Here is a 27,304-nt window from a genome sequence, read left to right on the forward strand (position 1 = left end):
TTTTGGAGTGCTTCCATTTGTTTTTTTTTCTCTCAACAATTCATATGAAAACCATGCGCATATTCCATCTCTTTGGCCCCAGTAGATCCACATATATCGTGAAATAGAGCATTCGTTCAGACAAGTCAGAAGTAGGTTTCTCAACAGGAAAAAAACTTAAGTTTACATTTTTGTCTTGTTCCCAAGTAGTATATTAACTAACCCAAGTACATATAACTGAAAGCACATCATTTAGTATATATTCTGACAATACAGGACTTGTGGGTTTTGTGTGCCATAGTACGTTCAACCTGTGCAAAGCTTTAATTGGCTGAGGCTGTTTGACTGCAATTATTCTTGAGGGTGCTGCCTGTGTGAATAGTCAAAATACAGCACTTTGATTTTGGATATTACGAATGGCTTTGTTTTTTTTAAATATGTCTTATACTGATAAATCAGAAAAATAAACTAATTATCACAATCGTTCAGTACTCAACATGTTGTTACCCCAGATGGGGTGGACAAATCTTCAGTTCTTCCATGTTTTCTAGTTAATATTATTGCCTGTGTTACTAGGTTAAAAATCTCAACATGCCCAATTATTTCCTGGTTATTTGTCTTGGATGAAGAATGACCTTAATTTTTTATATTCACATTTGAGGCTTTCATTTATAATTTTTTCCTAACCATTTCATTATATCCATTGCATGCTTTGACCTATTTAAAATAAGAGGTCCTTTTCTAAAGCAAAGTTTTAACTTTTATGTTGTACTGTGCTAAGCATGATGTATGCTACTGTTAATTTTGGTTATGCAATTGGCATTCCTGTTCTAATTAATTTAACAGAAGATAAATGTACATGATTACAAATTCAGATAGTTTATATATGATGTGGTAAAGTTGCAAATGAATTTTATTATACTTAATGTATTTCATAACATGCTTGAGAGAACTTTCTATAAAGACAGCAGATTACTGACCTGGAATGATCTGAGTATTCCAGGTCTTGGACACTACATTTATATTTTGTATTTAAAAGTTTTAATTTATCGTTTACAACCAAAAGGAATATGCCCAAGCTGAAAGTTTTTTCTAGTATTTTCAGCAACATTAAAATTTATAATTTTATATTGAATGTTTAGCTTTGCATTAATAGTTTTCCAGCTAATTTTTATATCTAGGTGTTTTGCTGTGGGCTTGAGCATGAGAAACTCAGCTTAATTTCCAAAGATTTGATTTCCATTAAAAAGAATGGCTTTCATTTAATCAAAACCGCAAAAATGGTTTTGGTATCGTTTGCCGCCTTGCAAGTTTTGCTTCCTTAAAGTGAGAATTTCTACAAAAAATAAAATGGAAACTTGGCAGAAGCAAAGATTAAAAACTACAACATCAGGTAACTTTTAAAGTCGGAGTGATGGACATGCAATTAGCAGCCTCCAAATCTGGAAGTGACCAGTCAACTTAATGTCTAGTCCAGAAGAAAGACTGGAGTGGTTTATCCTGCCTTCAGAAGCAGTTCTCTTGCTTATCAGTGCTATTTATATAATATCATGAACACGTTTCAATTTTATAAGAAAATCAAGACTTGTGTAAGATGATCCTACCCTGCACAGAGCCAGAGCAGAAGATGTGATTAATCTAAAACCAAACATTAATGCAGTCACTTTAGCATATAAATTCTAACATTTGTGTAACAATCTCATTTTTATTATCATTTACTGCAAAAAAAAATGGATTTCAGGTACATGTCTGGAAAGTAGTAAATTCATGGATGATTTACCCCTTTTTTTTTACTGGGAATAAAAGATTTGCTGTGCAAAATAGCATACGGGTTGTAATTGGGTTATGGTACTGTAAAAGGCTTTCCTTTGTACAGTTTAAATACATGGTATTTTGACATTTTAAATTATTTCTCATATACAAGCAAGGAATTAATTGAGGGCTTGAGCTTGTAATAGTTTTGTGGACATTAATGGATGTTTTATTATTTATGATTAGATGTTCTATCTGTCCCTGTATCAGCCACATTCTTAAAATACTAAGCTCAAACATTTAGGTTTGTTTAGTGTGCACTTGACAGCACTAAAGAGCTCTTCATACCCAATTTGAAGTGGCTGCATGGTTTCAGGCTTATTCAAATGCTCATTGTAACTTGCTATTTTTCCCTTGCTATTTACAATCAAGTTTTTTCCACTGCATAGTTATTTCAAAAGATGTTTTTTATGTGTATCATTCAATAGATTTCATATGTTGAATGAAACCTATTTTCACCCATTGTTGATGTTGTAGTGGCAGTTAGCAACGAATAGACCTAAAGAGGGTAAGAAGCCAGAAGGTGGATCAAGAATTCTGGAGGTGAGAAAGGATCCAGAGTCTAGGGTGAAAACCAGGGAAATTGTTGCTTGAATGTGATACCAGAGCACACTCTTCTGGCAAGACAACATATTACATGAGAAAACCTATTATTATTTTGTATCCCACTGCATTTTTTTTGTATTTTGCATCTTCCATTAATGTGTGTTAGTGAATATCATTAATTTGCATCGAGGTTAGTGTAAGATTAGACTTTGTGAAAATTAATATAGCACTGTAAAAGTTTGAACAAAAAGTCCGTAATTAAGACAATGGACAACCAGCATCAGTACTGTCAGGCATAAGAAACAATGAGTAATCTAAATGTCAGTTGGTACTGCCTCAAGAACTACAATGTGATTCATTATAAATATTAGAGAACAATATTAACCCTATTATTTACATTGATCAAGGAATCAAAAATAGCTGTGGCTACAATTTTCAGTAGTTGTTCTGATATGGGCCAGAGCAATGAAGTAAGCTGATCTAAATAAGCTGTTTTGTGCAATTATCTGTAAATTGTGAAACTCAAAAAGCTAGGTGTCCTAAGCTCTCATTACCTAGCTCTCTCCCTAGGAAATACTTGTCTGCATTTCACAATAGCAGTTTGAGTTTCTGGCTGATCAGTATTTGCAGCCCTGTATCATCAAATGCTCTAACATCAGCCCTAACTGGATGAAGGAATCTCTTCTACACTGGTGTGGCTTTGTGATCAGAGATCTTGTTCACAAGTTCCTGATGTAATGGCACTCTGCCATGTGCATAATTCAGCTTTCAGTAAAGATGCATTGCAGATGATGATCATATAATTTGTACAGGAGGATGAGTTTTCAACATGTCAAGGGTATAAGCAGAGGATTAGATGACATTTGAACTAAGGCAGTAAGACCAGACATTTGGTGCTATAGGTAGGGAAAGGATAATAAGCTTGTATAATAGTGGCAAGAGCTACTGAGGAGTCATGGATAGAGCACAGAAACAGGCCCTTCAGTCCAAGTTATCAACCACCCTTTTACATTTGTCCTACATTAATCTCATTCCTTATTCTCCCCACATTCTAATGAGGGGCAATTTATTGTGGTCTAATAACCTACCAACCTGCATGTCTTTGGGATTGAACCCAGATTTCTTGTGCTGAGGCAGAAGCTCTGCCTTGTGCAAACTGCCATTCTCTGGATTTTGAGGTTAGCAGCAATTGTACTTGCACTGATCAGCAAGAAAACTATTGATAGATGCAGCAATGTGGTATCCCATGCTGGTTATTGTCAAGTGTGAGTTCCAGTAGATTTCTGGCAGTGATGTTTTCAAGCAGACTGAGCAATCAGATTAAAGAATTCTGACAGTAAACCAGGAAACAAACAGAATTTTTTTTTAACTTGTACTTTAAACATTTTACAGAGCACAAATTAAAGACCAGCAGCTGCATGAAGATTATTGGGTGAAGTACAAAACACAATTTTGAATAAACAAAATACATTTTATTTTAAATTTCATGGAATTTAAGATCTGTAGGAATGACAAGACACATATAAAATTGGTTTTAAGGGTCAGCTTGTTGAGCATTTTGTTGTAAGCAATTGAAAACTCAATGCCACAATATGTGGCATTTTCAGTGCTTTGTTACAGCAGGATTAGGGTGGTTCATAAATGCCTCAGGGTTTTGTTTTACAGCAAATATTGCAAAGCAGCACAGATCAAAGAGCAGGGAATTACTGGACTTCATCACTTAACTGCACAGGTGAACACTCCAGCAATTACAGGTTTCCTTCCTCCAGCGTAACCATGAGCACCAATGGCACAAAAATCCCACAGAAAGGTCAACGTGGCATGCTGTGCAATTTCTGTGGCAGGGTTATTACATAAGGCTATCTTACCCCAAATATTTCATTTTCTAAGACTTTCATATCAGTAGATACAATTCCAATTACATGCCTTGCTTGAAATTTGTTAGTTCTGTAATCATCACTGCTACATTCACTGGCCAAGTCTGCATTTATTTATTCCTCAATATTTCAGTGACAATGTTTGCACAAAAGACACAAATTCAGTTCAATTGGTTGTCTTCATAATAGATTCCAAATTCCATCATTCAGCACTCTCCAATGTTGTCAATATGCCTTGGTAATGCTGTACCAAAAAAAATTAAGGTTCAACACGTGTCAACTTTTTTGATTTAACAGGAGTTGCTTTGCATACCTAAAAAAGATTGATCCATACATGTAATACAACCACATTTTTGCCTTGATCAGTCTGGTTACTGAAAAAAAAAATCACATTTTGTCTTAATGATCTTCATTTGGCTACTTTGCCTGACCTTTTGAGCTAAAATATAACAAATGTCTTTGTCAATCGTTTTTAACAATCAGATTGAATTCAGTTTTAACTCCAAAGCTTTATTATCACTCAGTCAATTGTTTAATAAGGGTTTTTATTCCAAAACAGTTATCAGTACAACAATAGTTAATTTTCAAATGACATTCTGGACAATTGCAGAATGCTATTTTAGGACTCTTCAGAAACAATGAAGTTATTCAAGTTTTTAATCTTGTGCCAAGATTGCCACTAATTTGATTCATCCCAAAACACGAGGTGGGGAGCTGGAATATTGATTACAAAGACAGCAGAGGTCAAAATCAATGGCCTTCCATCTTTCCCATGTGTGGCTAGTTGAAATTAAAGCTCATCCAAAACTATTTATCAAATTACATTTGTTCCAAGGATTTAAGATGGTTAGAGCTGGGTGGCAGAATAAGCAATCACATTCAAGACAAAGTTACATCTCAGCTGCTTTTACTTGCTAATCTGATAATCCAATTAGGCATTGAAATTTTCAATTAACCCAGCATTTTACAGTCCAGATGTCCAATAATCTGTTTCTCAATTCCCCTCTTGAATTGTCCAGTTTCGTTAGACCCTCTCAGTTAGTAGCTTTATCTGCTCTGTATCTACACAGCTATGTATGGTAGGTTAAATCACCCAAGAGCTGCCTCATTAACCATCTAAACTCAAATACAAGTCTGGCTCAATGGTATAAATCAGTAGATACAACCCATTGTGCCCTGCACCTATCAATTCCACTCACCTCTGTACATCTAAGCATTTGTCTCATTCTCTTTAACATTGAACCACAATTTCAGCCAATATCTCCAGAATCCCAGGTTCTTTTTGCCAGTTAGCTTAAGACTGCCTGTTCATCACCTACCACCTTCTGGCAATTCATTCCTATTTATCAGAGCCTCTATTATCATCTATTAAATGCTTTACCCCTTATACTCTTAACAAGTCTAGCCTCGCAGCTTCTCTCATTTCTATCCAGCTGGCACCATTCTGGATCCTCCAAGGCCTTCATATTTTTTCTTAAGTGTCATATTCAGTGGAAGATATTCTTCCATTCTGATCAATGATTTCTAACCACAGAATCATCCTGTGTAACAATCCTTGTTCAGCTGTCTACAAATGACATGACCATATTTGGGCAGAAGTGGAGGGGCCCAAGGATTGATCTTTAGGGGAATTTTTGAATGAATCTTTTTATTTTCCACAGCAAGTTTTCTTGCAAGGGCCAAATAATTGATCAATGAAAGACCATGGAAAGTTATGGTCAAATGCATCAGGTGCAGAGTTTGAGGAGGGCAGTGACATCGTAACATTCACAGCTGCACTCAGGGATTGTCAGTTTTGAGATGGATAGTAATCAGACTGAATTGTACCAAGCCCTGCAATTTCTCATGATTCTGAATGTTGTCATCAGGATGAGTATCACCTGTGAAGATAAATGACTCATTACCATAAATGTGTAACAGCCATAAGCAATCTACAAGGACCAACCAACAATTTGAAGATAGTGGCCTATCCTAATTCAGAAGTTATGCAGAAATAGGGACAATCAAAGACTGAGGGGCTAAAATACAAAACCAAGGGATGTTTTCCAGTCAAGGTTATGCACAAGTACACTCCCAAACCTCACTTTGCACAGCACCAGTAGACAGCCATGAGTAACCACTGGTAGCAATTTGGGCCAATATGCTAGTATACTTTTAGATCATCCACAAAGTTACCCAGAAGAGAAAAATGGGAAGCTACAATTCAGACACTTGTTTCCTGCAGCCATCAGTACATCCAATTATTTAACCGTTTGGCAGTTCAGGCAGGAAAAGAAATTAGAAAACAGGATGTCTGTGACTTTATCAGATGCTATCACTGGAACGTTTGACCCCTACCAGATAACAGTTTAAGTTCGTTCCTGGTATTGCAACTACCACTCAAAAATGTACAATTTAGAAACATGGAAGGCTGTGCCTTCACTTCAACAGAATAGTTCCATATACTGCACTTGTTTAATTGAAATTAAAACCCCCATCTGATGAGATGAAACTGAAAATGTACAACATGCTACAAAGTGGCTCTGCAATACAGTGCATTGCAATCAGTTTGGTTTAAAGGGGTTTATTGTTCAAAATGTACAAAAACATTCACCAGTACAAAATAAGATCAAAACAAAACCTGGATTTCTGCCCCCTTTTGATTCAGTAACTCATTGATAGTGCATCGTAAAATTGATACAGAAATGGGACTGGTATGGCAGACTTAATCCTCTTAGAAGTGACTATACCACCACCAAATCTCTAAACCCAACCCCTGGTTCCAATTAATCCTTGCATAACAATGTTAGCATCTGAGCTGCTTCCAGTCATTTACAGGTCTTCCTTGTCCTTCTTCTTCTTCTTGGATTTCTTTTCTTCCACCACAGCAGCCAGAGGATGTGTAGATTCTTTCTTCAAGTAGCTTATGAAGTCATTAACTTCACGGCCTCCCTGGATTTAGAACACATTTGTCAGTATTTCACACTTCAGCTAATACAATTAACTAGGATTTAAACAGCCATAAGAATTTAGAGATTTAAGTTTTAAACCAGGTCTTTGGTTGAGCAATGCAAAATATGTTAACGTGATCAAAGTTCACTTAAAAGATCTAGGTTCAAAATAAACACCTGCCCTTTTCAAATCCATCTTTGTCCTCAAACCAAGTACATCAACCATACACTCATAGTTGGGAAGTCTTGGAAACAAAAGTTAGTACTGAAGATGCTGTGGACATTATCCCTTGCCGTAGATAAAATGAACAAGTGGCTACTGAAAGTACACAGCAAAAGAATGGACTTTATAACTAAAGATATCTCCTGGAGAGAAGAAACATGCTGGCTACAACAGATTGTCCTTTCCATGCATGTTGCTGTAGATACTTTCTTGGTGGTGGTGGTGGGTGGAGGGGGTGGCGGTGGAGGGAATAAACAAAGTTTTCCCCCCAATGTTCTTCCACAGTGAGTGCTAGAAATTGATGTCCTTGGTCTGTCCTTAATTGGATGTGGAACCAGCAGACCAACAAATACTTCTTAATATGAATTATTCATATTGAATTGGTGGTAAGGTACTAATAGATTGGACATAATCATGAAACTCCTGAACAACATTAAATCTATTTAAGAAATGTGAAAATCCACAAAAGAATGTTCAAGCTTAGGTCTTTCTTGCTGCAACATGAACTGATGCAAGTTAGTCTGTTATTTTAGTTTTTGCTAGACATTATTTACAGCAGCTTATACATCTTGTTGTGAGAGTGTGCACAGTGTAAATAAAGCATCTACAAATATGTGACCAGTAACCCTTTTCTAAAGACCACGTGCAAGATTACATATCAAATCTGAAAATATGTTTGGGTATCTGACAGCTTCTGCCAAGTTAATGATAAACAGAGGAAAGATAACAGAGGAAAGAGGGCAAAAAGAAACCTAATTTGGTACAAGTAGAAACAGTACAGCACCCTACCACGTTAAGCAATCTGGCATGGTTAAGATCATACAACAATGCCATTCAGCACTGCAATATTTTGCCCCTTACACAAACCTGCAGGGAGTGCAAAATCCTCTAACTCCATACAAGTGAAACCTTTGCTGATCTTCCCATATCATGCTTCAAGTCACTGGAAAATAACATAGCTGAAGAATGCATGGGTACCAACACCAGGCTGGTTACTGGTTTGAAAATTTAACCCATCCTTACCCATGCTTGAAAATCTAGCGATCCAAGAATACTTGTCTACTTAATAGGCAATCGGAGTAATCATAACTTGGAGACATTACTAGTGAACTGCAAGTTTGGGGGGGGGAAAGAGAAGGGGTAGATGGAAAGAAAGAGGAAGAGGAAGAGAGGTGGAGTGGGAAATCTCTTCAAAAAGGTCCCACAGAATCTCTAGCAGTGGCTCTGCACTCCAAGTTATTGACAAGCTGAGCCATAACACCTCATCTGCAGGTGGCTCTGAAAGTTCAGAAGATTCAGATTCTACCAACTGCCAGAGAGCAAAAGGTTAATTTCAGGGAAAGCCCTATCCTGTGTTTGGAAAGTAGCAAGTCTAAAATTCAGAAAAATAGGGAAAATTAAACATTGCAACTAAAACCACCCACTATATTTATAAGAAAATTTGCCTAGAACACTCTTCTGGGGGAAAAGTGGAGAAATTCCATCATCTGCATCAATGTTTCAAAAGTGGCAGCCACATTTCGAAAAGTCCAATCCCTATAATCCAAGCAGGATGTGCAGGCAATTTCTGATTCCTTAACGTAGATGACACTGTGTGGCTGTTGTGCATGGTGTACAACTTTGTAGCTTGCCATTTACTATCAACTGGTTTCTGAAGAGATGTTTGATCTTTGAAACAAAAATATCCTGATACTCAAGAGTCTTCTGCTATTAGAACAAAACTACTATGCAACTTATCAGCCATGTGGAAATGCTCTATAGATGGCAGTTTCCCAACTACTAATTATCAGAACCGAAAAGGAGAGTGGAAAGGATACAGAGGGTTGGACACAGACAACTGAAGTTCTTTTGTTGAATGATAGCGCCATCTTCCAATAGAACAATGATAGAAAGCAGAAGTAGCAGGTTAAACTTTCATTCCTTTGCCATTACAATCTTTAACAAAATAGTGACTGCATTGCCAGTTTTATTGCCACAAATGACTCAAAATACTGCAAAACATACCTCATATTTCTTTGGACTCTTCTTTTTACCCATTGGCGCAAAATAAATTGTGGGGAACCTAAATATTAAAACAAAAATTCAGAAGCAGTTCCAAATAGAGATTTAATTTAAAGAAGGAAAATTGCTATTTTTACTGCTCTTACCCTTGAACTTGATATGGTGAAGGCACATCATTGGCTGTAGCATCCATTTTGGCAACGACAATATTGGAATCACTGCTCACCTGATTAAAAGAGTATATAACAAGGTATTAAAAAGTGCAAAAAGTCCACTTTCACAAATCAGATCAGACAATAGAAGAGATTCTAACCTTTTCTGCAAGCTCTTTATACTTGGGCTCAAGGCTCTTGCAATGGCCACACCAGGGGGCATAAAATTCAATCAAGACATCCTTTGTTTCATCATTTACAATGTCATCAAAGTTCTCAGCTACTACAATCTGTTAAAAGAAAGTTTATAAAGCAGATGAGCAGCTACAGGAATGAACAAATTGACAAAACTAAACAGAGTTAATAAATCAAATCTGAATAGAAAGCTAGCACCAATAAGTGGTAAGCATGAAACATTCCTCTTAAAAATCCTCTTTATTCATGAATGTTCATGGAGAAAGCCTGCTATTGTAACCTTATAATTTTTCACAGCTCTAAACCGACTACAGTGTGGCCTACGCTCATCTACAAGAGCCCAGCAAGCCAGCTCCAGAGAAATTAGGGATGGACAATAGATCCTGGCTTCACCAGCCACACACTTCGAATGATTTGCAAACCAAACTGACTGCTATATTAATTCAACAACTACATTACTTTTGTTTCATCCAGCCACCTGATTACAAGATGGTCATATTTGGGGGAAAGAAATCCACCCATTCCTGTCAAGTTTCTCAAAACACCCACTGGTGGGTACCAAAAGAAACAAAGCTAGTTCTCTCAGCGTATATCAGAAAATATGAAAATTAATACTCAATGTTATTAGTATAATTTGCAGTATTGGATAGTATAACTTTAGTACTGAAAAATTTAAATATTTAAAACCTAACATAAATTCACCATATTACTGATAAATTTAAATATTTAAAACCTAACATAAATTCACCATGCTACCAAACAAATTAATTTTCACAAAAAATGAAGTTTCAAGAGACTAACCTTCACAGGACCATCATTGGTCTCTGGAACTGGCTCAGACTTCAGGTAACGTTTCAATTTACCAGCAAAGTAGTCCTCAAGAAAACGCTCCAATGCTTTTCCATCACGCCTAGAAACAACAAAAAAAACTCTCTGAACATCAACTTACAAAATGTTAATGTTACTTATGAAGTACTAATTAAAGATGTCCACAGTGAAGCACTGCACAATTACAATCAAGATCTACTATATTTGGATCCATGAAACTTGCAAGTAGCTAATCAGCAATCACAAGACCATGGGCAATTCCATAAATAACCTTTAATGTACCAGCAAAGAACAATTATTTTTGTTAATTGTTTAACGTAGTTAACATTCTGCCACCAATTCAGTAACTCCCATTACAGAAGATTATGTTAAACCCAGGGGATCCCAATTATTCTCAGGTTGGAACACAAGAGCATGGGCTGCAATTGTTGGCAATGCTTTCAGTTCAACATGCAGTGACATCAAGTATGCATACTAGCATTGTGTGCAAATGCATTTAAACCTCACGAGAACATGGAAACAAATTATATCTGAAGGGCAGAATCCTGCTTTGTGGTTAAAGGGTAACACCCAATCTGGGCAGCCACCAGAGCCAGAAGCATGCATCTTCTTCCAGCAGAGGCAACCTTTAATTTTATAATATTTATGATGATAGTTCACCACCTCCACACTGCTAACGCTCTAATGTCCAAAGACAAGATTTTAAAATGCAACTTCACAAGATAGAGAAAAAAGGAACTTGATTCTGAAATGCTAAACATTTCATTTCTCCTAAAACTGACACTCATGACCAAGACACTTAACCACAGAAGATAAAACTTCCATATCTGATTTATGATACTTACGAGAACTCCTCTTGCATTACATATTTTTCATCTTTTGCCGTTTTGATAGCAACTACAGGAATGTCACCACTGACAGTATCCAAGCCAAATTCTGAAAGCTCATGGCCAAAGGTTTTATGACTGGCAACGGCAAAACGTAGCTTCTCACCAGCTTCCAGGAACTTCTGAGCAACCTTCATCACTCTGTACAATTAAAGTCATGTGCAGCAAGTGGGTTAATACTGTACAATGAAAGAAAATTTTAAAAAACATGAATTATATTTTTCAATAACTCTTTTCCCAAGAGGGTATGCATTTAGGGGAAGGGGTGAAAAGAACTTTCATCCAGAGTGGGGTTGAAATCTAGAATGCACTGCCTTATTGGGCAGAGGAGTCAGGTATTCTCAAAGCATTTAATAAGATGAGAACATGAATCACCAAGGCATAGAAGGCTACAGGCCAAGCAGACAAGTACAGATGAGGTACAATGGTTGGCATGGACATGTTCGGCCAAAGGGGCTTTCTTTGTTATTTGAATATGATTAAACCCACTCCAGTTCCATCATATATGGGCTAGTTCAGTGAGAAAAGTATTACAGGTACTGCTAATACCTGTATAGCAAAGGCCAAATTAAATAACTGCACTTCTCCCATCTTCAAACATATCTATCACTCTTCTACCATCTCCAACATTACAATTTTAGTGCTCCCAACTGATAAAAAAGATAGAGAAGCAAATCCTAACCACCCTTCCTCCTCATTCCCCCTTTCCATCACCCAACACAAAACTAAATAAAACTGGTAAACAACATGGATTTAAAATGAGGCTTCTGACCAAGCATCAAATACAGAGGAGAAAAGCTGTTTGGTTCACCCAAGTGAGCATCGTTTAGAAACTGATATTAGTTGCCAAAGAACCTGAAAATACTGCTCAGTCTCAACATATGTAGTGTATTTGAGTCGATATTCACACTTTCTCATCCCAGGATGTAGAACCCATCTCTAAGAGCAACTGCAAATTATTTCTGGTATACCTCATGAGGAAAGACTCTGGTTAAATTCAGCATTCTGACAATTACAGCCAAGGATGCTTCCAACATTGATCGTCTAAGGATGTTTACAAATCACTCAGACTTGAATCCAAGTCCAAGGACCCAAACGCATACCAACATCCAAGTAAATATACAGGTTTTGTTTTATGCACAGTATAAAATTGTTGCAATTACACCTTAAGAAGACACAAAAGGAAAAACTGTATTAAGATTTCAATCAGTACTAGCACTGTAATTATCCATTAATTAGATGGTCAGTTAAATTTCATTACCACCGTTTGGTTAGATTCAATCTAGAAGGTGAAGTCAACAAATTGATTCAAATCTTATTCATTTTCACTATTAAGTTTGTAAAACTTGATTGGATGGCACAATAAAATGAAACCGAACACCAGATATTGTAAACATGAAACATGTTGCAGTGTAAATAAAAAACAGAAGGCATTCGAATACTTGAACCATCCAACTAGTTTTGCCATGAAGCCAGTACCTGTTTCTCCAGTAGTTGGAACCCTTTGGATTCTTTTCATAATCCACATCATAGTATGCTACCAGCAAGTCCTTTCCCTTTAATTGGTCTTTATTATCTTCGGTCATAAAGGGGCAGATACCAAAACTGCAATTGAACATTGAGAAATTAATGCAGTAGCTTTGCCAAAATATTTGTTACACAATGCTGAACCAAAATCACAATAGACCTTAAATTTTTTTTTAAAAATTAAAATTTCGTAATATGATTACATGCAATCAATTACCTATGCAAACATGATGAAACATTGGGGTAGAGCTTCAACTAAACCTGCAACTATTCTAGTGCAACAGCCCAATGGAGATCACTCCCAGGTCCACCTCCCCACAGTGTCTCTCAATTCCTTTTCCAGTTACAAACCCTGTAATTTCCATTCTTTTTCCTTCATTTATCTCCACAAGCATTCCAGGAAACAAAAAAATCATGTGCAATCCTATTGTCAGTCTTAAAGTCACTTACGATGTCAAAATATCAGATTACTAAATATCCAACCAAGGGAAACAAGAATTGTATGAGGATTGGAGAGTGATGAAAGTGGCATGTCTGTTTAAACCAGGTATAAACCAGGGTAACTGCAGACCAGTAGAAGTTGGGAAGATGCAAGTCACAGTAATTAAACACAAGAGCATATTTAGAAGATATACACAAATGTCGTGAATTAGCAAACACTTAAAATTTACACAAATGAAAAGGAATGTTCTGGGTTTAACAAATTTTGACTTGTGGCAAAACAAAGACTCACTTCAAAAACTTAAGACCAAAATATAGAAAAGTAGCAATATACCTAAAACATAGGAATAAATGGATTATCTCTTCAGATTAGTGGTGCAATTAGCAGATAAAACAGAAAAAAGTATGCAAATTTTACAAGATACAGTACATCACCAAAAGGAAAAGAGATAATCATCACAAGCCATTTACTGGATTTTTCCCCTTTCAACAAGTTTTGAAGCCCATGTGACCATAAACATACGATTTTATCATTCACAACATTATTTATCTTTTTCTCAGCAATAATAGAAGAAATGCAATGATACAAACATCACTATAAAATTTAAAACAAGATCTGAACTTACATGTTGTCTTGAACAAATTTTTTTATTTTTGCATTTGAGAACTTTGCCTCCGTATACTGCACAGTGCTGCTCTCGAATTTGTTTGCTAATATCGGAGGTCGGAACAAGATAATGCCTCTATTTAAAAAAAATGCTGGTAGTTAGATTCATGATTAGCAAGACAACTTAAAGGGATAGTACACAGAAATTCAACACAATTTGTTATTAAATTTACTTGTTTATCAAGAGGTTTTATTTTTTTGGAACTGAAGTTGTTTGAAATTCTTCAGAAATTGTATCCACTGTCCTATCTATCATGAAGTGTAGCTGCTGAGATGCAACTACATTTTCTTTCCAACAGTTAGTGAAGTTGCAAATTTTCAGGAGAATTCAGTCACTCCCATTTAAAAATATTTCATCCTTCAAAGCAGTCCTACAATTAATAAATAACCCAACTTGTGTCTCAAGTGCTAATCACCAGGTAGAGAAAAAGCCCTGCTCTAGTGTGAAAAAGCTTATTTCTACCAAAAAAATTGGAGTTTAAAATTATTTGCAATTCCATGCAAGCAAATTGTTTTCATCCAATTACAAAATGTGTAAGACAATTTCCCTTCCCCACCAACTAAGACTACAAAGTTAATGATTTTGTTTTATTATTTATCTAATGCCCTGCAGAATATTTGATCAGAGTTCAAAAGTCAAATAGTGTCCTCTGGGTTGCTTTTCAGTCAAAGCTTGCATGTTTATTCATACTGCGCAATTGTTTGTTCCACATTTCCTATCGTGGCATGGAAGGGTAGGCTGGATTGCTGCCCCAATACATACGTTTCTAATGAAACCAAATCAATCACAAGTGATTGAGATGTTTAAGCCAAAACAACATGACCTTTTCAAAAGAACATTGCCCACAGATCTGTTTAATGCCCATCTGAAATTCAGCACACGATACTCTAAAACTCAGTAATACATGGAATGCTAGTGTAAATTTTAGTGTTCATGTGTCTGGAGTGTTTCAAACTCAAAACTTTCAATCTCACAGCCATGGCTGACATTCCATTTGTTAGTCATTACAGAGCAAAATCCTGCTTCCCATTCAGTAAGATAGCTGAACAAACTTCAGGTTTACTCTCCTTTTATGTCTATGCACTTCAATTCTTTTAGTGGCAAAAATTAATGTGATAACACATCCAATGACTCAGCATCCACAGCATGGAGATGCAGAATTCCAAAGCTTCATAACCCACATTACAATTTATGCTCATCTCAGTTTTGAAGAGTTCCAAGATTAGTCCTGGTTCAAGATTTGCCCAATCAAGGAAAATCTACCCTCCAGCATAATCCAAATAAAAAGAGCATTTCTCAATTGCAACTTTTGAACTAAATTGCAAAATTTCTAAAACCAAATTCTGGCAGAGCTCAAGTTTTTAGAATATCCAGGGAAGACTGCCAACATGGATCTGAGTTAACATTGAAACTTATGTATTGAGAGATAAAATGGTCTTCCACTTAGAAGATTAGGAAACTACTCAGAAAAACAAAACAAAATGGAAGTGAAGCAATTTAAAAGTGATTTTGAACTTTGTTAATGTTTTGAAATTCAGCAAAGCAACACCAGGTGTTCAGATGCTAATATATTAAAAGGAAACTCTCCATATGTAGAAAGAACCCATTATATGGGGCTTAAGGTCTACTAAAATGGCAAAAAAACAAAAACCTACATTCAAGGAGCTAAGCATATGAAAAAAGGCTCTTCTGAATTACTGCTTTTTAGTCAGAAATGGCTGGTCCCAAATACATGTCAGTACATACTCATTCTTAATGTCATATTTTTTAATTAGTTCTTCTGTGTTGGTGTGAGCAAAACGGTAGTTCTCCCTCATTGCACTTGCGGCTTTAAGAAAATCTGCCTGGGGGGTACTGGCAGGGTCTTCGAAAAAACCTGGAAAATAAGCATGTACATATTAATACTCAAATCAAACTAATTAACCATTGAGAAATCAGCATCAGATTTCAGGTAATGCACATTTATAATCTTTTCTTCCCCCCTCACTTCTAGGGGGAGTCACTAGTGGGGCTATATTATAGAGCCCCCAGTAGTCAGCAGGAACTTGAGTTGTGTGGAGAGAAATTGCTCATAGTTGTAAGAATAATAGGGTTGTATTAGTAGGAGATTTTAATTTCCCCAGTATTGACTGGACTACCCAATGTTAAGAGCCTGGAGATGGTGGAAGTTTGTGTAATGTGTCCAAGTTTCCCGAGTCAATATATAGGGGACTCTACTCAGGAAGGTGCAATACTGGTCCTTCTATTAGGGAATGAGGTCGGGCAAGAAACAGAAATGGCGGTCAGAGAGCATTTTGGCTCTAGTAAACATAATTCTACTAGTTTTAAGATAGTGATGGAAAAGGACAGGACAGGTCCACGGGTTAGGGTCCTAAACTGGAGCGGGGTTAATTTTGGGGGAATTAGGCAGAGGTCCATTGGGTGAGCCCGTTTGAAGGGAAAGGAACGAATAGCAAATAGCAAGTGTGTCATATCAAGAGTCCAAGAGCAGCATGTTCCTGTTAGGGTAAAGGGTAAACCTGGCAAGTTTAGGGAACCTTGGCTGACAAGAAATATTGAGGCTCTGGTCAAGAAAAAGAATGCATGTCAGGTTTAGGAGGTCAGGAATGAGTGAATCCCTTGACTATAAGAAGATTAAGAATATTCTTAAGAGGGAAATCAGAAGAGCAAAGAGGGAATGAGATAGATCTGGCAAGTAAAGTTAAGAAAAATCCCAAGAGGTTCTATAGCTATATAGAGAATAAAAGTGGCTAGGGAGAGTAGGTCCCCTTAAAGATCAGCAGGCCACCTGTGTCTTGAGCTGCAGGAGATGGGTAGGATTTTTAACCTAATATTTTTCCTGAGCAGAAAAATCATAGTTGCTCAATAGACAAGGAAATGAGTGGAGATGTTTTGGAGGAAATTCATATTACTAGGGAGGAAGTATTTGCAGCCAGGATAAATCCTCAGGGCCTGACCAAGTGCATCCTCAGACTCTGTGGGAGACTAGAGAAATTGCAGAGGCCCTTGTGGAGGTGTTTGCTTCATCGATGGCCACTGGTGAAGTTTCCAAAGACTGGAAGGCGGCTCATGTTGTTCCATTGTTTTTAAGAAAGGTAGCAAGGACAAACCATGGAACCACAGGCCAGTCAGCCTGACGTCAGTGGTGGGGAAGTTACTAGAGGGAATTCTGAGGGACAGGATCTACTAGCATTTGGATAGCCAGAGTCTGATTAGGAGGAATCAGCATGGCTTTGTGCGTGGAAAGTCATGCTTGATGAACCTTTAAGAGGTAACCAAAAAGGTGGACAAGGGTAGGACAGTGGAGGTTGTTTATTTTGACTTTAGCAAGGCCCTCAACAAGGTCCTGCATGGTAGGCTGGTCTGGAAGGTTAGGTCCCATGGAATCCAAAAAGAGTTAGTTAGGTGGATTCAAAATTGGCTCGGAGGTAGGAAGCAGAGGGTGGTGAAGATAGTTTCTCTGAATGGAGGGCAGTGACGTGCTGCAGGGATTGGTCTTGGGACACTTGTTATTCATTATTTATAAAATGATTTGGCTGTAAATATACAAGGCTTAATCAGTAAGTTTGCAGATGACAAAATTAGGTGATGTCAATAGTGAAAGTTATTGTAGATTACAGGGGGATCTAGATCAGTCAGGGAGGTGGACTGAGGAGTGGCAAATGGATTTCAATACAGGTAAGTGTTAAATGATGCATTTTGGACAGTCAAACCAGCATAGAAAACTTGTACTATGGCACTGGAGAGCGTAATGGAACAGAGGGACCCAGGTGTACAAGAGCATAGTTCGTTGAAAGCAGCATCACAGGTAGACAGGATGGTGAGAAAAGAGTTTAGCATGCTGACCTTCAGTCAGGGCACTAAGTATAGGAGTTGGGGCATTATGCTTCGGTTGTTTAAGACATTGGTGAGGCCACATTTGGAGTACTGTGCACAGTTTTGGTCACACTGTTTATAAGGATGTGGTTAAATTGGAAAGAGTGCAGAAAAGATTTAAGAGGATGTTGCCAGGACCAGAGGCCTGAGTTATATAGGGAGAGACTGGCCAGGCTAGGTCTTTATTCCTTGGAATGTAGGAGAATGAGGGGCGACCTTATAGAAATGCCTAAGATACAGACACATGGATAAGATGGATGGTAACAGTCTCTTCCCCAGGGTACGGGAGTCTAAAACTAGGGGTCATAGATTTAGGGTGAGAGGAGAAAGATTTAAAAGGGACCCAAGGGGCAACTTCCACCCTGCACCCCCCCACCCCGCAACTGAGGGTGGTGAGTATATGGAACAAGCTGCCGGAGGAAGTGGTTGAAGTATAATAGTATCACTTAAGAAGCACTTGGATAGGTACATGGAGGGATGGGGCTTAGAGGGATATGGGCCGAACAGAGCAAATTGGGACTAGCTGAGTGAGCACCATGGTCAGCATGGACTCGTCGGGTTGAAGGGCCTGTATCTGTGCTGTACTGCTCTATGACTCCATCCACCAACATACCAAATTTCAAGTTCAGTCAGGAAAAATATTCCCATTTCCAATCAGCTGTAGATGAAAATAGAAGACCTGCCACATTTGTATGCCAGCTGTAGCACGAAAGACATCTAACACCTTAAGATTAACTAAACAGATGACAAAGTTCTTCCAGCTCCATTAAATAATTGTGCGAACATATCTTCCACAAAAATATTTCACTCAGGCATACCAATTTTTTTTTCCCAATGGGAGAAATATTAATTGAATTTGACAATTTCCTTCTCCCTTTGTATTTACTCTAAATATCAAACCCATATAGACATGTCCACTTTACTCAAATTGTCAACCCATTACTGGCATCAAGTGCTGCCATAGTAAAGAATGTGCTATTTTCCACTAGCATCTTGAACACAACTCATTTTTTTTTTAAAAACTGAATTTTACAGGCAGCTACTTACCAACAACTGAAGCATCAGCATCATTAATGAAACTCTCCAATTCTTCCAGTGTTTTAATTTCTACAGAGCTGGGTCCTGCCTGTTTCTTCAGATGGCTGACAATTCCGTCTGTGCAAATGTATCAGATAGATAAGTTACTGCAGACATAAGACAGCCTTACAATCAAGTAAGCGAGTGTGATAAGCCCAAAGAAATCACTAGACGAAAATGGACTAAAAGACAATACAGAAATTCTGAACTGTTGATCATTCAAATTGATGGCATTTCATAATGGGCCACAAGCTAGAGTCAAAGAAACTCAAAGTTCTTGGAATGTCTGTTGTTGAGTAGAAGAAAAGGCCAAGAGCTTTAACTGGTGCCATTATGAGATGAGGATCTGAAGGTGGTCAGCAAAGATGGGAGTGATGACTGCAGGACAGGATGCACGTTTGGATGATCTTGCTTCAGGCACAGAACAAAATGCCAGCTAGGAGATAGTCAAAAGATGCTTTGATGTGACGTCAATTGCAAAAAGGACAAGAATGGGGGAAGGGGAAAATGGCAGGAAACATGAGAGATAGAAAAGTATAATCTTTTCATGGAGATGAGATCACACCGAAGACGTGGATTGGAATCGACAGCGATATTTTATTTTAAAGGAAGACTGGACTATAACTGATCCAAGATTTTTAGGACAAACAGGTGATGGAAGATTTGAACGGAATGCACTCAAATACATAGAAATAGAAAGCATCACTTTCCATGACGGCAAAAAAAAAGCAGCATGGATGCATGGAAGGCTCAAGAACCAGCTTCTGAGGAACAGGGGTAACCATATTAAAACAGAATGAGAAGCATTTATTAAAATTGGTTGAACCACAATAACAAAGCAATGGTGGTTCCACTCACCTGGTTGTCAGATAGAGGGCATGGTAAACTGCCTCAGAGTTGAGGGAGCAAATGGTAATGGAATCAAGGCAACAAAGAGGGATTCACAGGCAAAATAACATTGACTGGAGAAGGATGCAAGAACAGGTAGCTGACTTAGAAACTGAAAAGAATTTTAATACCAACTTGATATGCAAGTCAAGGTCTAAATCAGAGTATAGATAGTGGCCCTAAGTCCCTCTCAAGCACCTGCCCACAGGCATTACAGAATCTTACCTGCTGTTCTTGGACCATCATAAGACCCAGATTCTTCACCATCACGGAATATCTTCAAAGTTGGATACCCACTAACTCCATACTTGGTACATGTGTTTGTATTTGCAGTGCAGTCAACCTTGTTAGAATCATCAAAATATAGCACATCAGAATCTGAACTACTTGAAAATACAAATTCAATATTGCACATAATTAAAATTCAAGAAAAATTCCTTCATTGAAAGGGTATCTATATTTTGTTTAAAGTATGAGATTAAAGGTACAAATATAACATGAGATTTAAAATACAATGACTACTCTCCACAGTACCTCAGCATTCACAGTTCAATAAAAGCAAATACATATAATGAAATACAAGAAATAACTTGATTTGGAATAACTAGCTAAATACAGTTGTTTATACAGCTCCTTAATTATGATGCTGCCACACATTTTTCAGCCATCTTCCCTTCTCTCGAAACCAAGTAGCCTGTGTTGCACTATATATTATAGTACATTTTAGAATAAAAACTCAAGCCACTCTCATTAATCATTGCATACATTTGCTGCAAGACAAGAAGCCTCAAAATTCTAACAGAAGAAAGTGGCCATTAGTATTCAAGATATCCCTTTATACAGTCTGGTGCTTAAATTTCTAAACTCACCACTCTAGCAGACAAAAACAATTCAATCTTCAAGTAACGTTATTCACAAGGAATGACCACCTTCTGTCATATCTCAAGGAATGCTTACGTTTTCCCCATCTCATACAATTTAAGAACACAGCATTACAATTTAACTAGTTTTTAAAATGTTTGGTCCTATTCATCCCATAAGATATAAACTATAAAAACAGGTTAATATCTAGAAGTATGTGCATGTTTCAGCCAGCAATATTACTAAATATTTCACTCATTAGAAATACCTTTCTGTAACTTGGTATAGTTCTTTAAGATTTCCATTTCTTAGCAGCGCACAGTTGTTAAAAACTAGCAACAGCTAGCCACATAATACTTCACGATTAGCAATAGTTCAGTTCATGCAGATAGCCTCAGCAACTCACTTTAATTAGAGGAACTTTTCCTTTCAATCTAGTGGCAGCAGCTTCATATTCTGGGGCCAAACGTTTGCAATGGCCACACCTGCAGAGAGTGAAAAAAATCCTTAAAACATAACTAGAAGATACCACAGTTACCCGTTTACACTGTTAGGTTGGATCAGGATTTTTATATGGCACAATGAAATGGTGACAAGAAACTATATAACAAACTAGGGTGTTCTGATTAAAAGGTTATCAACCTAAAATGTTGCCTTAGATACTGCCTACAATAAGCATTTCAAATTTCCTTATGACATCAAAGGCCATTCATCCTATCACATGGCAATTCCATTACCACACTAATTACAGTCATCAACTGACCTATCATGCTAAACATCTTTGGGATACGAGAGTGAAGTAGAGCAATGTGGAGGGACAATCACAGGGAGAATATGTAAATTCTACATATGCAGCACCAAAAGTCAGGATCAAAACTCAGTCACTGAAGCAACTAAACTTTACAAAACACTGATCAGACTGCCAGTTGGAATATTATCTGCAGTTCTAGTCACACCATAAGGATGTGGCTGCACTGGAGAGAATACAGAGGAGATACACCAGGATGTAGCTTGGACTGGAGGGCTTTTGTTACAAGGAGAGATTGGATAGGCCGAATTTGATTGCCCTGGAGAGGAGGCTGAGAACTAATCTTATAGAGATAGGTAAAATTATAAAAAGGAATAGTATATATGACTGAGAGTTAGAATCTTTTTCCCATGGTAGGGAAATTTTTTTTACAATATGTTTAAAAGACATTTAGACAGGCACTTAAATAGGTATGACTTTGGATAAGGACCTCTTAATGGGAAAAGGTCAGCCTGAACATGGGCCAAAAGGCCCATTTCAGTGCTGTACATCTGAAGTTGAGGCAGCAGTTTTGCTAACTGCACAACTATTCTATTCCGTGGAAGAAGGTAATTTAAGCCATCAAGTCTATGCCAGCATTCAGAGCATTCCTGTCAATCCCATTCCCCTGCAAACTCTCACATGCCCCTCAACTACCCCCCCACCCCCCACAATTCTCCTCCCACCTGTACCGGTGGGATTTTGTGATAAATTAAGATGTTTTGATCCTCTTAAAAACCAAGGAAATAATGAATCAAACTTGATAGAGTTTCACAATTTGTGATTATTTTTAGTTATCTTGGAAAAATAACAATTTAACAGTCACAAATGAATCCAAGTGGAAGTTTAAAGGCCTGACTACAATATCAAATTCTATGTTGCAACCAGTTTGGAAAAATTAAATATTAAAGGAATTAGTGCTCAAAAGAAAATAAATGTGGAGGGTATTAAACAATGACAAAAAAAAATCAGCAGCACAAGCTCAATCTGCTTGTTTTACACCCACACTCCACGGCACACGTGTACAGATACCTTGATGTCATGCAGAACCTTATCACTGTGAATCAGAATCACTTTCTGGCAAGCTCTCTGGGAAAACTGCACAAGGCAAGGGCTAACTTTATTCACAGGTCAGCAGAATGAGTAGCAGCTCAACAATGACTGCAAATCCTAACCCATTAATTATTTGAATGTCTTCAGCACACATGACATGTATACCAGGACTAGAGGATAATGCTAATCTAGTAAAACAGTGGAGAACGTTTTTGGGATGGTACTGAAAAACTCAAAGCACTGCATGATCAAATGGAAGAAGCATACTACCTTACAAACGATCAAATGCCTGTGCCAACTGAGGAAGAGTCTGCAGTACCTACTGGCCTCAAGCCACCTCAAAACCAACAAAAGCACAGCACAAGCAAGTCATCAAGAGACTGCCAAGATGATTTTAACACAATGTCCATATTACCATGGTACAACCTAATTTTATCCAGTTTCATTTTATAAGGGAAGAAACAGAACTAAGTTTAACAAAGTAAGTGTTACAAGTAGCAGGCAGGCTGATCAGACATTTTCACATTAGTAAGTTTCATAAGAGTTATCCTTTCCAATTACATAATACAAGCAGAGAAAAGAGCAATTTCTTCTTGCCTTCCACTTATTTGAAATGTCTAAACATACTTAAGATTCCCTGGTGCATTAATGTAAACAAGATGAGAAAGTACATTAATCTAACATTTACATACATTGAAATGCATCAGCAATCTATACATAAATGCCCATTTTCCAAGTGTAAAGTACATCAAAACAAGCTCATTCAGCACATTAGAGCACCATCATCTCAGTGCTGGATACAGCTTCATGGCTGTTTGCTTAAATTCATCTTGTAAACAGTACAGCAGTTCCTTATAACAGCTTAGGGCTGAAAAGTCCAATTTTAAACCACGTGCATTCTGAAGCTGCACCAAAACAGGGAACAGCAGAATGCTGTCATCCAGCTTCATGACAAGGACATGCTATTATGGTCAAATTATTTATTGCCACTACAAAAGTAATCCCTAATTAATTTTAAAAAAAGCAAAGGTGAAGGATTTCCTACAGGCATCTCCAATTTCACACCTAGGTTCTAAATCAAGATTTCCTAACCATTCACATCAATGGTGAATGATTTACAATAATTGGCAACATGTCGTCGTCATTTGCAAGCAACCCAAGAATTATGACAGTTTTATCAAACATTTGCTCCACTTCCTCATCCTCCAGACTATCAATGCTACACTCAAGAAAAGCTCATGTCTCCGAACAATTCTAGCACTTATGTGATTAGAAAATGTTCACACATTTTATAAATGTATTCATTGAAGGGATGCAAGCTTGGCAGACAGTAGCATTTAATTGCCCACCACTAATTGCCCTTGATAAGGTGATGGCAAGCTGCCTTCTTAAAATTTCAAAACCTTATAATCTCTCAATTTAAAAATTGCATTTAAATAGTAATTCACCACTTTTGCACTGAATATGACCTGTACAATTTAAAGGCATCTCCTCCAAAATGCCAACTCCCTTGTGGGACAGTATTTTGTCATCCTCCCCACAAACAATATCCAATGAAGAGACAGCATTGATGTTACAAAGTGTTTGCAAGTCCTACAGTCTGGTGCCATGTTCCACTTGAGTCTGTGAATGCTAGACACTTATCTATGCTTTGATCTTATTCAAACTTTCACAGTGTGTTATACATGTTAGCCACTTCCTCTTCATGATTCATTGACATAATTATTTAATAAAATGGTGCATCGATTTCTATAATGTTGGTATGCAGTGCTCAACATCAAAGTGCCAGTGAGGGGTCAGATTTTATCCTCACTCCATCATCCTACACAGTCCTTGGCCCACTGCAACATGCTTCATGCCGGATAAGTTGCACAAAATTCACAGAATAAAAAAAACATTGTTACACGACAACAGTAAGATCATAAATCAAAACTCCAAAACAGGCAACAAAATATTTAAAACTATCCCACTCCTGGCATTGGGCATAACGAATTGACCCAAAATCAATAATCAGATTAACCAGTATACGAAATCACAGCCCTTGGCTTCTCATTTATAGTCAATCATTCCCATTATTTACACATATAAAGATTCATAGTTTCAACAAGCCTCTCCTTGTCACTTATTTATAAATCATCCAATTTCAAATTGAAGACTAATTCACATTATAATCCAAAGTCATACTCTTGACAATTCAAAATTAAACAAATTTTGATTACTTGAAGCCTGAATTAATTTAACTCAGCAGAACAGGGGTGGTGTCACTTTTACAAGTTATTTAGCAATTAATATACATTTACATTGCATCAGATCTGAAATCTCACTCTTCTCTAGGACTTGAACACAGATCTAGTCCAATCTTCAGCAATATGTTCTTTGATCAGCATGTCACCTTTCAGACAACTTTTTTTTAATGACATGAAAGCCATGTAGGAAAGTTATAGTTACAATTATCAGCCAGAAAATAAAATGATTGAATCATGAGCAATTATATAAATTGGGTTTGTCTTCATTTAAAAACCCAAGATAAAGATGATACAATGGCTTTCTTCTTAGGATGCAAAAGGCAGAGAAGCCCATGATAAACCATTCATGAACCCCATTTACTCAAATCAGACTACATAGACGGGGGGGGGGGGGGGGGGGGGGGGGGGGGGGGTGATTTCAAAACAAATCTTTCACCGGGTTCACAAACAAGTGATAATGGAAATGACTCCTGGTGAGTAAGAATTGATTCTTTCAAAACAGTATTACATAATTTTCTAGGAAATAATATTTTGGGATAAAATACATAAGTAATTTGAGGCATACTGAAGATAATCATGCATGGGACCTGTTCTCCATTGCTTCCACCACTGAGGATTTATCATTTCATGACTAAGTCTGCTGCAGATGAACAGCAGCTGATTGAGACTAATAGTTAATATAAATCCAGGTGGTAGTATAGGATGTGTGAATGATGCAATGAAACTTCTGGGAACAGGCAGGCTAGGCAAGAACAAGGTAGCTAAAATACAACTGGAAAAAATTAAGGAAATCCAATTTGGCATGAGACAAAAAAAAGTGAACTGTTTTTCTAATAGCAAGAGATTGCTGGGGTTGTACGTTCAGAGGGACCTAACGTCTTCATCCAAGAATCACTGAAAATTAAAATGCATGTTCAGTAAGCAATTGCAAAGGCGAATGGCATCCTGCCTTTCAAGGAAAAAGAGTACTTGAATACAAGAAGTATTTTGCTCCAATTATATAGAGCATCTGGAATACTGTGCATAGATCTGCTACCCTCTACCCAAGGAACTTGTTACCAGATTCTGCCTCTGAGTTATTAAAAAAGCATCATAGAGTAACTTTGCACAAATGGATTCAAGTTAAACGCAGTGTTCATTCTGTCGCTACAAAGAATCCATGAACAGGCAAGAACCATAGATTTTCACTGCTGTAACCCAAAAGGCAAATAATGCCCTTATAGTTACCTTAGAGTTATTCAAGCAGAAAGACCAGTCTACTCAACTGAAGACACTTCATTGCACTATTTTTGTTCAGCTCATGCCATTTACATCGACCATCCTTTGCATACATTCTGCATTCGATAAATGCAAAGCTACTGGCTGTTGCTAGTAACCCATTAGCTATCCTGGTTACCTACCACATTTGCATCAGTTACCAGCCTATGATACCATCTAGAATTACATCATCAATATGGTTGATAAATTATAGAATTAGTTAATTTGACATATTTCCTCGGTGCCTTATGATTGGACACGCTGCTGCCAGGAATGCAGCCAGGTCAGTGCCCCAGGGGTTGCCCTGATGCCTGTCACACAACCCCACCACCATTTAGCCTCTACATCTCCAGTCAGCGCCATGGCCGCGACTGGCAGAGGAGTAACGAGCCAATGAGAGTCGGCCACCAACTCCCCGCCAACCAATCGTGAGCGGCCACGAGCAGCGCCTCCATCATTTCCGCTTTGCGATGCGGCGGCAACACAAGAACGCCGCCACCGAGCACGCTGGGTATTGTAGTCCGGGTCGCCGCGGGGAGGGCGAGGACCCGCCGGCGGAGGAACTACAAGTCCCGAAATGCACTGCCCGCCGCAACCGCAGAGTTCCATCACAGCCGACCCGATGGATGGATGTGACCCATTACTCGGGCTCTGCCCCCAGAAGCTAACCTAACGCACCCTTTCCCCTACGGATAGCTGGATCTGCGTGATTAATGGAGCCGCTCTCCAACCCACAACGAGTGACGGCGGGGCGGGCACCCAGTGAGGGGGGGGGGGGGGAAGGGGGCGACATACGGGGGGAGGGGGAGGGGAACCGGACCCCTTTCAGAGACGGACTCCATCAGGCTTCACCGGCAGGGTAGCGGCGGTCAGCGGGCCGCCGCGCCCCGGACACTCACCAGGGAGCGAAGAACTCGACCAGGGCCAGGTCGTGGTCGTCGATCTGATCCTCGAAGTCGTCGTCCGTCAGCTCGATCACGTCGCTGGCCAGCGCCGCGCCGACAGAGCAGGCAAAGAGCAGGAGGCGGATCATGGCTGGGGCTCGGCGTGCGTTCGCTCCTCAGCACTGGTTGTGTGCGCGGCCGCCAGCCTCCGACTCCCAGCGCGACGGCAAAGTGAAAGAGCGGACGGAACAGGACCCGGAGTCAGAGTGTGGCGCCTCGCCATTGGATCGTTTACGCCCACGTGGACAG

General features: G+C 38.3%; 1 protein-coding gene across 1 annotated transcript; it reads right to left on the reverse strand.

Moving 5' to 3' along the window:
* Nucleotides 1–4,304: 4,304 nt before the first annotated feature.
* pdia3 (protein disulfide isomerase family A, member 3) lies at nucleotides 4,305–27,266 on the reverse strand. Its single transcript, XM_052040300.1, has 13 exons — nucleotides 27,011–27,266; nucleotides 21,175–21,253; nucleotides 20,133–20,250; nucleotides 18,990–19,097; nucleotides 15,813–15,942; nucleotides 14,025–14,141; nucleotides 12,910–13,035; nucleotides 11,389–11,571; nucleotides 10,517–10,625; nucleotides 9,682–9,810; nucleotides 9,515–9,594; nucleotides 9,372–9,429; nucleotides 4,305–7,145 (listed from the first exon to the last, which is right to left on the reverse strand). Exons 1-13 carry the CDS (start codon nucleotides 27,142–27,144, stop codon nucleotides 7,026–7,028), a joined length of 1,491 nt encoding a protein of 496 aa, XP_051896260.1. The 5' UTR covers nucleotides 27,145–27,266; the 3' UTR covers nucleotides 4,305–7,025.
* Nucleotides 27,267–27,304: the final 38 nt, after the last annotated feature.

The sequence above is a fragment of the Pristis pectinata genome, chromosome 28 (assembly GCF_009764475.1).
Source record: "Pristis pectinata isolate sPriPec2 chromosome 28, sPriPec2.1.pri, whole genome shotgun sequence".
In the NCBI taxonomy this organism is placed as follows: domain Eukaryota; kingdom Metazoa; phylum Chordata; class Chondrichthyes; order Rhinopristiformes; family Pristidae; genus Pristis; species Pristis pectinata.